Here is a 16,309-nt window from a genome sequence, read left to right as displayed (position 1 = left end):
GGTAAAATGCCCAACCCTGGGGTGGGGTGCGTATATCCACAATGACATGCAAGTTGGAAACGGGGGTGGGACACAAGCTCCTGTAATTACTGTAAACAGACAGGTGGCGGGGTGCATCTCACAGGGTGCAATTACTAGGGAGCCCGGTGTCAGAGTAGCAGCCGTGTTAGTCTGTATCCGCAAAAAGAAAAGGAGGACTTGTGGCACCTTAGAGACTAACCAATTTATTTAAGAATAAGCTTTCGTGAGCTACAGCTCCCTTCATCGGCTCCTATTCATGTAATTACAGTAGCGAAACCAGCTAGAGAATGAGCAATTGGTATTCCTGTAATTACGGTAAGGAGCCCGCCCTAAGAAGGAGAGGCTCATATTTCCGTCATTACGGTAAGGTGTCGGCCGCAAAAGGGGAGGCTCATGTTCCTGTAATTACGACCAGAGCTCTTCCCTTGCGGTTGCTATTCTGTTCATTACGGTAGCCGCCAGGGCTTGGGTATAGCTGTCAACCGTCCGTATATTGGTCATTACGGTAAAGGGCGGAGCGCAGATGCCTCATTCCGGCTCGGCGCCGGCGCACTGTATCGGCCCCTGCGCCCCGGAAGTGTTCGGTCACGTGGCCCGGAAGCGGCCGGCGGGGGGGTACGGCGGCCCGGCTGGGTAGGCAGGCGGAGGAGGATGGCGGGGCTGGAGCGCTGGGTGTCGGGGGAGCTGCACGCGCTGCTGGGGCTGAGCGAGCGGCACGTGGTCGGGTTCCTGCTCGGCCTGGCCCGGCGCAGCCGCAGCCCCGACGAGCTGCTGAACCGCCTGGAGGAGACCGAGACCCTGCGCGTGAGCGAGCCGGCCGTGCGCGCCTTCGCCCAGCGCCTGTGGGAACAGGTGGGCGGGGCTGGGGGGGAGGAGGGGGCGGGTCCAACCGGAGTGGGCGGGGCTGGTGAACCGAGGGGGAGGGACCACAATGGAGGGGGCGGGGCTAATGGGGCTGAGGGGGGAGGGGACACACTGATTGGGGAGGGGTTGAGCGACAGGGGCCAAACTGGAGGGCAGGAGCCAGTGGGGCTGAGTGGGGAGGGTCCACAATGGGGGGGAGCCAAACTTGGAGGGGGCGGGGCCAGTGGGGCTGAGGGGATGGGGCCAAACTGGAGGGGGAAGGGCCGGGAAGGGGGCCTCAGGCGAGGGGCTAAAGGCACTGGGGAGAGGAGGGACACATGGAGGCTGCCTAGGGGAGGAAGTGGGGTTAGTGGGGCTGCAGGCAAAGGGCCTGTGAACAAAGGGAGCAGGAGCAGAGGAGTGAGGCCTCTGCGTGGAGGTGGAGGGAGGAAGAGGAGGATGTAGGGAGGGGTTACTGGAGTGGGGACCATGTGGGAAGGGGAAGGATTAGTAGGGAAGGGGTGAAAGTGGGAGGAGCCTTTGTGAAGGGGGAGGAGCTAGTTGCAGGGGCGGGACCTGTGCCCTAAAGGGAGGAGCTTATGGAGAAGGCTCAGGGCCGGAGAGGGTGCTCTGACTGTGCAGTGTTTCTAATCCCCATCTCTCCTCTCACTCTCAGATCCCACGTTCGGCCCCCCAGGAGCGTCCGGCCCGGGTGGCCGAGCGAGAGGCCCTGGCCATGCAGCAGAAGAACCGCTCGTACCAGCTGCTGGAGGACAGCGAGGAGGAGGAGGGGGATGGGGGGGCTGCCCCGGGCTCCAAGCGCCGGCCCGAGCAGAGGAAGCACAAGAAGCGACGCAAACACCTACGCCGGAAGCAGGAGGAGGCGTCGGAGGAGGAGAACGAAGCAGAGCGGGAGCCGTGAGTGTAGCCTCCACAGGGGATCCCAGGGGGTGGAGCGGGGGGACAGTCCCCTGCGCTGGGGGGCCCTGGAGCTGGCTAATGCCCTGACTGTGGTGTCTTACCCTTCCCCGGATGCAGGGAGCCATCCCTGGAGGGGAAGGACTCAGAGGACGAATGGGACCGCAGTGAGCGAGAGCGTCTGCAGGACCTGGAGGAGCGCGACGCCTTCGCCGAACGGGTCAAGCGCAAGGACAAGGAGAAGACCAGGAACATCCTGGAGCGTTCGGACAAGAAGGTCAGAGCCTGTCTCTACAGCCAGCATCTGTCCCCCACCCCTCCCCTGCAGCTGGGTCCCTTCCTGAGCCCACCCCATATGTCCTACAACTGGGATCCCTCTCTAGCCCCCTACCTCCCTCTGCCAGGATGCGTCCCCACCCGCTGCTGGGATTCCTCTCTGCTCTGAAGCTCCCCCTGCATTGCCACAGTCTTAGGATCCCACTTCTGACCCACCCCACCCACTTCCAGGATCCTATCCCAGGATTTCACACACACCCCCCCCACCCATTGCTAGGATCCTTTCCTGAGTCCCCGATGCCACCTGCCTCTCCTATGTTGTGCTCTGACGGCTAGATTTCTTCCCTGAAGGGGTGATGGTGAACCCCACAAGCGCTGGAGGGAGCAGAGCCGGAGGGCAGGGATTTGTGGGGAGGAGGAGAAGATTCCAAGTTTATCAGCAAGCTGGGGAGCCCCTCCTGGAAATTCCTGGGCCCTTCCCACTAGGGAGTCTGTCTGTAGCCTGGCCTGCTCCAGAGAGGGGCCAGCTGTGGGGGAGGGGAAAGACTGTCCACACAACCTGATCAGTGTCTCTCCCCCCTCCTGATGCTGGGCGCAGGCCTACGAAGAGGCGCAGAAGCGACTGAAGATGGCGGAAGAGGACAAGAAAACCATGGTGAGGGGCTTTGTATTTCTCCTACTGTATCTCTGTCTCGTCTTCTGGCTGATCGGAGCTGTACAGACCCATCTAGCTCAGCATTCCTCTGTGCTTGCCACGCCAGCCAGATCAGATCGGTAGGGCCCATCTGGCCCAGGCCCTTACTCCCTGCTGGGGATAGAACCTGGGAGTCCTGGCTCCCAGCCACCCTGCTCTGACCCACTTGACACTCATCTTCTCCCAGAGCTGGGGATAGAACCCAGGAGCCCTGGCTCCCAGCCCCCCCTGCTTTAACCCATTAGACCCCAGTCCCTTCCCAGAGCTGGGGCTGGAACCCAGGGGTGCTGGCTTCCCAGCTGGTGCCCTTAGCCCCTCTCCATCCCCCCCAGATCCCAGAGCTGCGGAAGAAGTCGCGCTGGGAGTACCTGGCCAAGCGGGAGCGGGACAAGCTGGAGGACCTGGAGGCGGAGATTGTGGATGAGGAGCACCTGTTCTCGGAGCTGGAGCTGACGGCGGCCGAGCGGCGAGAGCTGGAGTACAAACGCCGGGTGCGCGACCTGGCCAAGGACTACAAGCGGGCGGGCGAGCAGGAGAAGCTGGAGAAGAGCAGCCGCTACTACATGCCTGAGGAAAGCCGCGGCAAGGTACCCACTGCGGGGAGAGAGGAGGAGCTGTGGGAAGGTACCCAACGCGGGGGGCACTCTCTGAGGGAGAGCATGGCAGGGGAGCACTCTGGGGGAGCTGTGGCAAGGTACCTAGTGTGGGGGGGGAGCCAGCACAAGGTGCCCATCTTGGGGTGAGGGGAGCAGCAGCAAAGTACCTGTCATGGGGCTGGGGAATTGGTGGTTGGGGGTGGTTGGCCATGCTACCAGAGGGGGGTCTTCCTGGTAGTACCCTGCATAGGGGCCAGTGAGGCATGTGATCTGCAGGGGGTAGCCCCGTAGAAAGATGGTGGAGGAGGGAGGGAGAGGGGCAGGTGTCCTTGCCCAGAGGCTGGGGAGATGGAAGGAGGGGGATAGCGGGCGCATGGCAGCCCCTGCAGCAGGACATGGGCGCGCGACCCACTTGAGAACGTCCCCTGGGGGTGAAGGAAGGGGGTTAGGACCTGGCAGGGTGAGGGGTCCGTGCCCTGTGGGCATTCTCTGGGGTGGTCCCCTTGTTGGGAGGAGGGAGGGTTGGCCTTAGCAGCATGGCTGGCTGGGCAACATCTCCCCCTTGGGGCTGGTTGTACTGAACTGGTGGGGGGGTTCCCCAAGGAAGGGCCAGTTTCAGGCTGTTGCAAGGGGAAGGATTGTGGTGGGGACTCAAATCTGGACCCCCTGCAGCTTGGGCTGTGACCCCTCCTGCCCTGCCGTCTGCCCTGCTCCAGTCTCGGGGTGACCCTTGAATGCTGACCCCCAGACCACGCACGGATGTCAGACTTTCCCCAGAGATGGGCTCTCCCTGGCCCTGCCCCCGCAGTTGTCCCCTGTGCCATGACTCAACCCCTGCCTCTCCCGCCCACCCCTCCCCCGGCAGAAGATCCCCGACCGCTACGAGGAGCCGGTGGCAGATGAGCGCGCCACACCGCGGGACGAGCAGCGGCGCTGGGAGGAGGATCACATCGGGGCGGCTGCCCTGCGCTTCGGGGCCCGTGACGCCGGCCAGCGCCACCCCTGCAAGGACTACGAGTTTGTGCTGGAGGAGGACGAGATGATCCACTTCGTCAGCGCTGTGCACATGCAGGGCACGGCCCAGGGCAAGGTGAGAGATGGGGGCTGGGCCTTCCCCTATAGGGGGTGCCAACTCTGATCCAGCCCTAGGGCAGGGGACTGGCTGGCTTGGGGGGGGGGGGGGGGGGAATTGGACATGGGGCATTTCCCCTCTAGGGGTTGCTGGCTCTGATCCAGCCCCACGCTGGGGGCCTTGGAATGGGACATGGGGCCCTTCCCATCTAGGGGGCATCCCCTCCAATCCAGCCCCAGCTGGGGGGATTGGCTGGCTTGGGGGTGAGGCATAGAAGGATCATTCCCATCTAGATGTAACAAGTCACCAGGTCTCAGCCCAGCCCCGCAGCAGGGCAGGCATCCCCATCCCAAACCCCTTCCCTCCACCCACTGTCTGAACAAGGGAGGCTGAGAGCTGAACATGGCACGGTGCTTAGCTCCCTTCTGCCCCCAAGAGAGTGTCTCCTGGTCCTCTCTGGCACCGGGAGGACCGAGAACTCTATGGGTTTGTCTCCCATCTGGAGATCCAGCAGCTGTCCCCCAGCCCGGGTGGAGGGACGGGTGGCTGAGCTGACGGTGTCCCGGCCCCTTGCTCAGGAGGAGAAGTCGGAGCTGTCGGAGGCGGCGCGGCGGAAGCTGTCCATGCAGGAGGTGCGGCGCAGCCTGCCCGTCTACCCCTACCGCCAGGACCTGCTGGCGGCCATCGCCGAGCACCAGATCCTCATCATCGAGGGGGAGACGGGCTCCGGAAAGACCACACAGATCCCCCAGTACCTGTACGAGGAGGTAACCGCGTGGCAGGACGGGAGCTGGGAGTGGGGGGGAGCTCTCCTCTCCTAGTTAGTGCTAACCCCAGTGCTAGGGGGCGCTGTGCTGCAGGGAGCAGGCTGGGAGGTTCAGTAGGGGGCGCTGTTTCCCCATGATCAGTGCTGACCGCAGTGCAGTGGGGAGGCACTAGGTGGCGCTGTGCCACAGGGAGGGGGATGGGAGGTTCAGCAGGGGATGTTCTCCCCTCACAGTCAGTGCTGACCCCAGCTGCACCCCTCCCCAGAGGTGGCTGCATCTCCACACCAGGTGAGCTATTCCTGTGCAGCGTGACGGTGAGGCTGTTATCCGTCTGCCCCACCCCAGAAGCAGCTGCATTTCTGCTGCGGCAGCTGCTCCCAGGGAATTTCCATCCAGTCCCTGGACCTTCTCGTTTCCTTTGTCAGGGGTATACGGAGAAGGGGATGAAGATTGGCTGCACTCAACCCAGACGAGTGGCGGCCATGAGCGTCGCGGCCAGAGTGTCCCAGGAAATGGGAGTTAAGCTTGGTAACGAGGTATGTGACTGGTGGGTTCGTTATCCCCTTCCCCGCCTGCCTGAGCCGGAGGCAGCCCCCTTAAGAGAGGACAGGCCCCATGTCCTTTTCCCCACAACCTTGGCCAGCCAGCCAGTCCCCTTGCCCTGGGGCTGGATCAGGGAAAGGTCCTGTGTCCCATTTCTCACTCCCCTGAGCCAGCTAGTCCCCGTGCCCTTGGACCAGCTGGGAGCTGATGCCCCATGGAGGGGAAAGGCCCTTGTCCCTTTCCTTGCGACTACAATTAACTGAGTCCATTCCTCTGACCCCTCCCACACCAGACCAGCAGGGAGCCCCACACGCGCATACACACACACCCCCAAGATGCGGGCGGTCTCCTTGTTTCTCTTCGGTTCTCCATGCGGTCAAAGCCGGGCCTCCCTTGGAGCTGACTGCGGCAGAAGAAGCTCACTGTAAAACAGTGCCCCGAGCGGGACCATGGAGCGCTCTCATTGGCCGACAGGTGCCAGCCACCCTGCGTTGGTGTTGGCCAGTGGTTTTGCGGTAGCTCGGGCTAATCCCTCCCGCCTGGCAGGTGGGCTACAGCATCCGCTTTGAGGACTGCACGTCGGAGCGCACGCTACTCAAGTACATGACGGATGGCATGCTGCTGCGGGAGTTCCTGACTGAGCCCGACCTCTCCAGCTACAGGTGAGCCTTGCTGGGGGGGCGACGGGGGGCAGGGCTGGGACGCTCTCCTCCGGCAGTCAGTACTGGCTCCTGTGCAGCGCTAGGGGGCACTGTGCTACAGGGAGCAGGGCCGTTTCTCACGCACTCACACCCCCCTCTCCTTCTCCCGCAGCGTGATCATCATAGACGAGGCCCACGAGCGCACCCTCCACACCGACATCCTGTTCGGCCTGATCAAGGACATCGCACGGTTCCGCCCGGCGCTCAAGGTGCTGATCGCCAGCGCCACCCTGGACACCGAGCGCTTCTCCACCTTCTTCGACGACGCGCCCATCTTCCGCATCCCTGGGCGCCGTTTCCCCGTGGACATCTTCTACACCAAGGTCTGGGTGTGGGGGAGGATGGGGGACCCCTCGGGGGCAGCATGGCGCGATCGCTGGCCGCGCGAAGGCCCTAAGGGATGGGGGTGTTTTGGCGGGATCGTTGTGGGTGGAGGGGTTCTGGGGAAGAATAGAGAAGATTGTGGCCAGGAGCGGGAGGGATGGGGGGAGTATTGTGGGGAGGGGAAGCATGACCTAGCGGGGAGGCGTGGCCAGGAGAGGGCGATGGGGAATGGGACCCTGGAGGTGAGGCTGGGAGGAGGGGTGGTGTGGGAGAGTATTTTTTTTGGGAGGAGGGACCCAAGGGAAGGCATGGGGGGGACTGTTAAGGGGATGCTGGGGGTGGAAGGTGTGGCTAGGAGGGGGCAGCATGGCCAGGAGGAGGTGGGTCAGGAGCATGGCGGCATGGTCTGCAGGGGGCGGTACGGAGAGATCTGGATGTGGGGCATACATGAGGCAGGCAGGCAGCCAGGGGGCCAATCAGACCCAGAGAGGAGGGCTGGAGGGTGGGGCCTGGGGAGCAGTGTCCAAATGTTGAGGGAGTGGGGTGAGGAAGGCTCCAGTCATGCCGTGAGGCAGGAAGTGGCGGGAGCTGAGCTCTGACCCCTCTCTAGGCCCCCGAGGCTGATTACCTGGAGGCCTGCGTGGTGTCGGTGCTGCAGATCCATGTCACCCAGGCCCCCGGTGACATCCTGGTCTTCCTCACCGGCCAGGTAAGTGCCTCACCCCGCCCCCCTACAGGGCCTGGCCCGACCCCTGCAGTGTCTGAACCCCCTCCCCAACTTTGGCTCCGCCCCCTGCAGGAGGAGATCGAGGCCTGCTGCGAGATGCTGCAGGAACGCTGCCGCCGCCTGGGGTCCAAGATCTCTGAGCTGCTGGTGCTGCCCATCTACGCCAACCTGCCCTCCGACATGCAGGCCAAGATCTTCGAGCCCACCCCGCCCGGGGCCCGGAAGGTGAGGTGGGGGGGGCTTGGAGCTCTAGGGTTGGGGCTTGGGAGTGTAGGGATGCAGGGGAGGTGCTTACACCCCTGGGGCAGGGCTTCAGGGGGACAGATGGGCTTGGGCGTGGCCTATGGGGAGGGGCTGTGAGCTCTGGGGCATGGCTTCAGGAGTAGCTGATTTAGTGGTCTGGGAGCATGGCTTTTGGGGCAGATGAGCTTGTGGGAGGAGCTTAGAGGCCTGGGGGTGTGGTTTCGTGGGTAGATTGCTTAGGGGATGGGATTTAGCTCTTTGGGGGCGTGACTTCAAGGGTAGCTGGGTTTATAGGAGGGGCTTAGTGCTTCCTGGGCATGGCTACATGGGGTAGATGGCTGAGTGGGTGGGGCTTACAGCTCTGGAGATGTGACTTCAGGGGTTGGTGGCTGGGGAGGGGAAGGGTTGGGGCAGCAAGGGAGGAGCTTAGTAGTTTAGGGAGGAGTTTTTGAAAGGGCAGGACTATAAAGAGGAGGAGTTCTGGAGGGGGCGGTGCTTGGGTGCATACGCTCCTCCCCCACAATCGCTGCTCAGCAGCTGTGACTGACTGACAGGCCCAGGGGCCCAGCCTGTCCAGCCTGCTGCACGGGGGGACCCTAGGGTGTCTCCTGTAGGCCTGGCCTGCCTGACCCCTTCTCCCACCCGCCCCAGCTGATGAGGTGTCTCCCCACCCCTCAAAGGTCGTCGTGGCAACTAACATCGCAGAGACCTCGCTGACTATTGACGGGATCATCTACGTCATCGACCCAGGGTTCTGCAAACAAAAGAGCTACAATGCCCGCACCGGCATGGAGTCCCTGATCGTCACGCCCTGCTCCCGGGTATGGGACCCCCCCGCCCCGCTAACCATCCCCCTTGGGGTACAGCGCCCGCCCCAGCCTGGAGTCCTTGATAGTCATGCCCTGCTCCCGGGTATGCGGACTTCTCCACAGCCCCAACACCTGCTCCAGATACAGGCCATCCCTCTCTCCTCCCCATTTCCCATGTTATGATGATAGGGCCTGGCTGAGCCCCAGGTTACAGGGTTTCACATGGGGTCAGAGGGTCCTGTATCTTCCCGCACATGCTCTCATCTCACACCTGTCTCCCCCTCCCCAGGCCTCCGCCAACCAGCGAGCTGGGCGGGCCGGGCGCGTGGCTGCCGGGAAATGCTTCCGCCTCTACACTGCCTGGGCCTACAAGAACGAGATGGAGGAGACCACGGTGCCTGAGATCCAGAGGACCAACCTGGGCAACGTGGTGCTGCTGCTTAAGAGTCTGGGTGAGGAGAGGACCTGTTGGGGGGGCGGGAAGGTCCCAGGGAGGTGGGGCCTGCCGGGGGTGAGTAGGTCCCAGAGGGGTGGAGCTTGCCCCAAGAAGGATAAAAATCATGTTTGTTTTTGTTTGAATCTATTCCATTTCATTTAAATGAAATGCTGGTTGATTTTCAGAAATCACCTATTTAACATTAAATCTGCAGGGTTGACAGCCTGGGTTAAGGCCTCAGCTTCATCTCATCCGCTGCTTTGCTGAGCGTAAATTATGTTAACAGCCAAGCAGCGACACTGGCTGAACTTTTAAAAGCAGTTACACCACTGCATTCGTGGCTGTCTCTGGCTGAGCACCTGAGAGCGCTGAAGTGCTAAGCTGGCTCTAGCATCTTTTGCAGGGGCAGAGAGAATATTGTTGTCATTTCACCTTGTTCATGGGATTCAGTCTAATGACTTGGCCGTTCCAAGTTAAATATTTAGGTCAGCGGACCCCAAACTTTTGCGGGTCGTGTGCCCCCCAATCCCCCAAGGAGCTGGGACGCGGACAGGGAAAAGGGGGCTGGGGCTGCACTTAGGGTGGGGCTGGGGCTAGGAGTGGGGCTGCAGATGGGCCAAGGCTGGGGTTGGGGGCAGGAGCGGAGCCGAGCTGTAGCCGGGCTGCAGTGGGAGCTGGCAGCTCGGCCCGGTGCCAGGAGCAGAGCTGTGCTGAGGCTAGGAATGAGGCCAGAGACACAGCTGGGGGTGGGACCAGAGAAGAGCTGGGGGAGGGGAGGGGCTGGGTGGTGCTCCCTCCCTATGCCCTGTGGGGGCTGGCCTGGGCCCCGCTGCACCCGGCCAATGTTCCTTCACATCCCCCTAGCGGGGCATGCCCCACAGTTTGGTGGCCTCTGGGTGAGGTGGTGTTTTCCTCTTCCCATCCATGGATTAAAATCCAGGTGTGTGAGGATGAGATCTATTAGTTCTAAAGTCGTGACGCCTACGGGCACCGGAAACAATCAGTTCAATTCACTAACAGACAGTACTTCCTTTTAGTTAACAAATCGGTTAGTTCTAAGTGCAAATAACATTTAAATAAACATTTATTTCTTACGGCTCCAGCACATTTCAGACAGCTTTACAATGCTGGTTTTTATACCAAAATTCAATTCCAATTTCCATCCCAAAATGCTGCTTGACACACATCACAGGTAAACAGTTCATCAACTGGAGATGCGTCCTTTGCCATTTTCTAACATCATAAATAATGTAAAAATGAAGAATCCTAATGGAAGTGAAGCTTCTAATTGCTTAGATAAAGGTGTATCAATCTAGTGTGTCCTGGCTTGCAAAAAGAAGCGCCCCCTTACTGTGAGGGCCAGCTGGGGATGCAAACCGGCATGTTCTAACAGTTTTCAACCAGTGAGGATCAGCCTGGCTTTAGGCAAATAACTACAAAGTACCAACGCAAAACAAGAGGCAGAGCGGTGACTTCAATTGAGGTTTCCTGCTTGCTGATTTAAATCCAGCCCACCTGCCTGCCCCCCTCCCCCCACAGGCATCAATGACCTCATCCACTTTGACTTCATGGACCCGCCACCCCATGAGACCCTGGTGCTGGCTCTGGAGCAGCTGTATGCCCTGGGCGCGCTCAACCACCTCGGGGAGCTCACCAAGGTAAGGGGGGTGGGGGGATCCTCCCACGGCTGGGGCACCTTTGCATGTTGGGACCTGGGACACCCCTATGCTCCAGGGCAGGATCTGAGCCTCATGCCTGGGGGTCAGGAAGGAATAATCACACACACCCGTCCCTCTGGGATAATGCTGACCAGTGAGCCGCAGCATGGGGACGTCTTGGCTGTCTTGGGGAGAGAAAGGCAGAGCTAGATGGGTCCCTGGGTCTGATCCAGGGTGGCCAGCAGATGGGATAGCGGGTGGGGGAACCAGTCTCTAATGGCCATCTCTCTCCCAGCTGGGCCGGAAGATGGCAGAGCTGCCCGTGGACCCCATGCTGTCCAAGATGATCCTGGCCTCGGAGCAGTGAGTCCCCCTTTCCTCTTCTCCAAAATCTCTAGTGTCCCCTATCCCCAGCTCCTCACTCACCTCAACCCAGGCTCAGGTGCCGGGCCGCAGCCCACCCCAGGCTCACCAGCTGCCTTAGGGCCCTGAAGGGCCATGTTTCCCAAGCCCCATTCTGGTCAGCTCTCTGGGGGTAGGGCCACCCTGCTCTCTAACACTGCCTCCCCCACGGGGCTCTGTAGGTACAAGTGCTCAGAGCAGATCCTCTCTATCGCGGCCATGCTGTCTGTCAACAACTCCATCTTCTACCGGCCCAAGGACAAGGTGGTGCACGCTGACAATGCCCGCATGAACTTCTTCCTGCCCGGCGGGGACCACCTGGTGTTGCTTAACGTCTACACCCAGGTGAGGGGGCAGGGAATGGACACAAGGCCTTCCCCTCTGCGGGTGGGGGGACTGGGGACAGACCCTTTTCCCCCTAGGTGGTACCAACTCCGATCCAGCCCCAGGGTGGGAGACTGGCTGGCCCGGGGATGGGGAATGGGAGATGGGTCTTCCCCCCTCCCCCGTAGGGGGCACTGGCTCCCCTCATGGTCCAGGGGACTGGCTGGCACAGGGGTAATGCGACATAGGGCCTTCTCCTCCTCCACCCATTCACTGGGTGTGCTGGCTCCAATCCAGCCCCAGGCTGGAGGGGAATGTGATATGGGCCCCCTCTCCCTGTGGGGGCACTGGTTCCAATCCAGTCCCTGTCCTGGGGACTGGGTTACGGTACAGGGTCTCTGAGCTGCCCTAGCCAGCGGGGTACACCCTGCAGGGAGCCCAGGCTCACAGCTGCCTCTGACCCCCACCCCACCCCCAGTGGGTGGAGAGCGCTTTCTCCATGCAGTGGTGCTACGAGAACTTCATCCAGTTCCGCTCCATGAGGCGGGCACGGGATGTGCGGGAGCAGCTGGAGGGGCTGATGGAGCGCATCGAGGTGGACCTCACCTCCAGCGAGGGAGACTATGTTCCCATCCGCAAGGTAGCCCCCACCCTCACCTTCCCTGCCCCACCCTCACCTTCCCTGACCCTCGCTGACCCTCCCTGCTCTCCTTCCCAGGCCATCACTGCTGGCTTCTTCTACCACACGGCCCGCCTGACCCGCACCGGCTACAAGACGGTCAAGCACCAGCAGACTGTCTTCGTCCACCCCAACAGCTGCCTCTTCGAGGAGCAGCCCCGCTGGCTCATCTACCACGAGCTGGTCTTCACCACCAAAGAGTTCATGAGACAGGTACACCTGCTGCCCGCAGTGGGACATGCTGGGCCTCCCGTCTCTGGGGCAGGAGCCTGGAGTGGGGTAGCCCAAAACATTGTGGGATGCTTCCCCAGCCTGGGCCTAGAGGGGAGGGGCTTATAGCCCTGGTACGATGGTGCCAAGGAGAGACCATGGGCAGCAGGGCTTGGGTAGAGCTTACTCCAGCTGGGGCCATACAGGATGGCTGGGGAAGCCAGCCCTGTACTTAATATTGCTGCACCGTACCCTCCAGCCACCAGAGGGTCCCCTTCCTGTTCTGTCCTCTGGGGAGGGGACACACTGAAGAGGGGTAGCCCCTGCTGTGGGACCTCTGATCAGTGTTAGCCCCTTCCACTTCCTGCTGAGGGCAGAGTTGGGCTAAAAGCTCCACCTCTTTTACGCTAATGAAGTCTCAGATTTATTTAAAGGGCTAGTCCTGGCATTTTGGACTACTGCCCAGCTCCCTCTGGTTGTACCCTCGTCCACTAGGGGGCGCTGCACCAAAGGGGGCACTTGCTGACCCCTTGTCTCCCTCCTGCAGGTCATAGAGATTGACAGCACATGGCTGCTGGAGGTGGCCCCTCATTACTATAAGGCGAAGGAGTTGGAGGATGCCTCTGCTAAGAAGCTGCCCAAGAAAATGGGCAAGACGCGGGAGGAGCTGGGCTAGAGGCCCTGGAGGCCGAAGCTGGCCCCCCAGGACTGGGTTATTTGGGGGGAAGCTATCCCCTTTCTATGGACTCTGTACAGCTGTATAGCATTTTCTGCCCAAGGAGGGCAGCAGAAACAAAGCGATTTTTTAATTAAGCCAGACCTGGTCGTCTCCCCTCCTCACGCTCAGAGCTGGGCCACCCTTGGGAGACCATCTGGCTCCCTGGTGCGGTGTAAGTTTAAGGCAAGAGGACTTCCAGCCTTTAATGGACACCCTACCCAGGCTGCCCGTCACGAGTGACAGCTGAGCCCTGTGCTTGCCCGTGAGTTTCCTGCTGCCTCGTTGCCCCACTGGTGGGTTCTCTCTCTCCCCGTGGCCCTGGAATTCACCTGAGGGCAGCTGTTGTCAGCCCCCCAGGCTCTATCGTTGCCAGGGGGTTGCTCTCTGCAGAGGTTTGAGCTTGTTTGTAATTTTCCAGTGGGGGGGTGGGAATCAGGACTCCTGGGCCCTGAGGGGAGTGGGGTCAAGGAATTTACAGCTGTGTTGGGGCTACTGTAAGAGGCACCCAGCAGGGGGTTGCCATGTGCTCTCAGCAGTCAACCCTTTTCTCCCACCCCTGTGGGAAGATCCCACCAGGGGAGGGGTAGCCCTAGGGGCAAGGAAGTTGCCTTGTCTCTGGGGTCAACAGGGAGCATTGCTTTGTATTGGGATTAAACAGGCCCCATTCTCACCCCCAGGTGCTTCCTCAGCCATGAGCCCTCCCTATGTGTTGAATTCCAGCTCCCCCATTCACTACCGAGATGCTGGTGTCCCACAGCTTGCCTATGACTCCACAGCACCTGCTGTCTCCAGGCCTAGACGCCCCCCCAGCTGGCCCCAGCCCAGCCATCTCTCCACAGGGCTTTATTATGTACAGTTTAAGTTACAAGTGGTTCTTTACAGTGCTTGGCAGGGAGGGAGCAGGGCACAGACCATGCAGTGGGCTGGGCTTTGTGCCTCAAGGCAACATCAGCTCACAAGAGTCACAACATCCAGGCTGAGTCTGGCTTCCTCTGGGGCTGGCTCAGCTGTCCCTGTAGCCCGCTGGCGCCCCCCTGCTGTTTGCCAGCCAGGGCAGATAAGAGCAGCTGCAGGGAAGGTCTGTGCTCCAACAGGCCCAAGCCAACCAGGGCGGCCACCAGCAGCTTCTTCACCTTGGCCACAGGCGGCTGGGATGGCATCAGCTGCATGGAGGGGAGACGGGCAGGCATTAAACGCTGGGGCAGCTGTTTTTGTGGGTCATCTGCCAGGACCCTGCACAGTAGTGCCCTGGCTCTGCTCCCAGAGACAGCAAAGCCACCTGCCCCAGCACTCACCTTGTCTATCCGGTGACAGCGGATCAGCCCTCTGGAGTCCAAGAAGAAAGTGGAATAGGCGTCATAGGTCCTGGAAGTGGAGTAGAATAAAGGACAGTCAGATCTAGTGCAAGGCTTACGGGGGAGGTTCTGGGCCTGGTTGGGTGGGGGGCACTGCATCTCTAAGGCAGCTGTTCTCAAAACTTTTGTGATCACACCTTGAAACTTGAGGTTTTTGTAACTGTTGCACAAATGAGCCAACGATCCATTGTAATAAGAGCAAATGCAAACCTGCGATTGTGGCCCATGCTGACAATTAAACGTGCATGCCACCTCGTAGCAAACGAGTTAACATACAGATGGCAGCGAGCTGAACAGAAATCTGTCACAATGCACAGCGCCAGCTGAGGGCCTGATATGTCTGGAGCAGCAGTTCTCAACCTATTTACCAGTGTGGGCCGCATCCAGTACTACCCCTATGGCCCTAAGGGTGTCACGTGAGCCACAAGTGGGCCACAACTTGAGAACCACTGAATCAGCTTTGCTAGTTACTCACTGCTGTGGGTAAAACATGTACAGTAAGGCCTTTTTCCCCACCTATAACTCCCCCCCCAAAAGGGCCTGCCCTCCGGTTTGAGAACCTCTGCTCTAAGGGCCATGGGGGTGGGGGGGAGGAGGAGGATGCTGGGACTTAGTCCAGGGGAATACCAAATCCTAGGGCTTCAAGCAGCTCAGAGGCAGTGGCTCTGGGAGGCAGAGAGAATACCCCCCCACACACTGGGAGCAGCCGGGGAAGACCCCATTAGCCAGGGGAGCAGTCCTTGGGGTTGGGAAGTTCCCCCATCTCTGAGGTCAGCAGGGGCATTGCTTTGTGCTGAGGTTAAACTGGCCCTAGCCCTGGCTCAGGGAGGTCATGGCCCTGCAAAGCCCAGCAGGGAAGGAGAAAGGGCAGCTCAGCTCATGAGAACTGAGAGAGGAGCAGGGCGCACTGTACAACAGCCCCCCCAGCCAAGCCATGCCCACCACACCCACTGAGGGAGGCTGGGGGCAGGGTCCCAAGCCGGGCTCTCACCTGTACAGCTCTCTCTTGTCCCTCTTGTAAAAGCGCAGCATGAGGACGTGGAAGGGGAGCCCCGTGATGCGCCAGCGGGCCTGGATGCTCCAGTTCTCGGGGTGCTGCGTCAGCTTCAGCACCTCCAGCCGCATGTTGGCGAAGTAGTTCCAGGCCACGAGGCGGCACAGGGTCAGTGCCAGCTGGTACATGGCTCGGCCCCTGGTGGGGGGGGAGGGGGAGAGCCGTCAGGCTAAGGCTGGGGCCTCCGGATTGAGGGGATCCCAATGTGGCACCCACCCCTGGGCCAAGTGAAGCATGGGCCAGTCCAAGCCCTCCCAGCCCGTGGGAAGAATGGGCCGGTCCCACCCGCCCCCAGGACAAGAGTGGGACAGGCCTAACCCTTCTCAGAGGGCCATAGTCTCATCTCCCTGCCACCCCAACATCCTTCCTCCGTGGGAGGAACTGAGTCAATCCTCCCTCCCAAGGGAAAGTGGGACGGTCCCACCACTCCCCCACGGCAAGGGTGGTAGCACAGCCCCTAACCTCCACTCCCCCCCATGGGAAAAATGGGCTGATCCCACCTGCCACCCAACCCCCAAGATGAGAGGCTTGGTCCACTGCCCACCCCCAACTTGGCACTGACCGAGTTCTCAAGTGCAGGATCTCGTTGACAAACTCCACGTCCTGGGAGTAGATCCCGTAGTCAGGTACCTTCAGGAAGAAATTCGGCAGCTGCGGGAGGACGAGGGGGAGAGTGAAGGTGGGCCACGGGAAGGCACCAGGCGGGGAGCCAGGAGAGCCAGGTTCAAGTCCCAGCTCAACCACCGACTCATTGTGCTGTTGGGCAAGACACGAATCTCTGGGCATCGGTTCCCCGGACCCTGGGGAGAATAATCCTCCCTTTGTCTATGTACAGTGTGAGCTCTTCAGAGCAGGGCCTGTGCCTCTGTGCAGCGCCCAGCACAACGGGGCCCTGATCTCACCTGGGGCAGGGCCTGTCTCTCGCTGTGTGTCTGGGCA

At 60.9% G+C, this 16,309-nt stretch overlaps 2 protein-coding genes across 4 annotated transcripts in view; one reads left to right on the top strand and one right to left on the bottom strand.

Annotated features, from left to right (window-relative positions):
* The first annotated feature begins 630 nt into the window (after positions 1-630).
* On the top strand, positions 631-13,056 carry DHX16 (DEAH-box helicase 16). 2 transcript variants are annotated; one of them, XM_048818400.2, is made up of 20 exons: positions 631-873; positions 1,541-1,782; positions 1,903-2,059; positions 2,657-2,713; positions 3,085-3,339; positions 4,214-4,438; positions 4,999-5,187; positions 5,613-5,723; positions 6,277-6,392; positions 6,544-6,754; positions 7,366-7,464; positions 7,555-7,707; positions 8,406-8,546; positions 8,824-8,986; positions 10,510-10,628; positions 10,924-10,991; positions 11,213-11,375; positions 11,833-11,994; positions 12,073-12,246; positions 12,791-13,056. In XM_048818400.2, the coding sequence occupies exons 1-20, from the start codon at positions 673-675 to the stop codon at positions 12,917-12,919; spliced, it is 3,135 nt and encodes a 1,044-aa protein (XP_048674357.1). In that variant the 5' UTR covers positions 631-672; the 3' UTR covers positions 12,920-13,056. The 2 variants fall into 2 exon arrangements, with proteins under 2 accessions (XP_048674357.1, XP_048674358.1); XM_048818401.1 differs by lacking the exons at positions 631-873; positions 1,541-1,782; positions 1,903-2,059; ... (2 more) ...; positions 4,214-4,438; positions 4,999-5,187 and having other exon boundaries at positions 5,627-5,723; positions 6,288-6,392.
* Positions 13,057-13,789: 733 nt separating this feature from the next.
* Positions 13,790-16,309, bottom strand: part of LOC125621589 (alpha-tubulin N-acetyltransferase 1) — a 35,559-nt gene continuing 33,039 nt past the window's right edge. Inside the window, exons 12-15 of one of the 2 annotated variants that reach the window (XM_075119530.1) lie at positions 15,933-16,021; positions 15,308-15,508; positions 14,257-14,326; positions 13,790-14,124 (exon numbers count right to left, since the gene is read on the bottom strand). In XM_075119530.1, coding sequence (XP_074975631.1) covers positions 13,924-14,124; positions 14,257-14,326; positions 15,308-15,508; positions 15,933-16,021 — 561 coding nt within the window. In that variant the 3' untranslated portion in view covers positions 13,790-13,923. Of the gene's footprint in view, positions 14,327-15,307; positions 15,509-15,932; positions 16,022-16,309 lie in introns of both variants that reach the window. The other variant, XM_075119529.1, reaches the window with a different exon arrangement.

The sequence above is a fragment of the Caretta caretta genome, chromosome 14 (assembly GCF_965140235.1).
Source record: "Caretta caretta isolate rCarCar2 chromosome 14, rCarCar1.hap1, whole genome shotgun sequence".
In the NCBI taxonomy this organism is placed as follows: domain Eukaryota; kingdom Metazoa; phylum Chordata; order Testudines; family Cheloniidae; genus Caretta; species Caretta caretta.
Note: the sequence above shows the minus strand (reverse complement) of the source record. Positions and strands in the feature narration are given on the sequence as shown.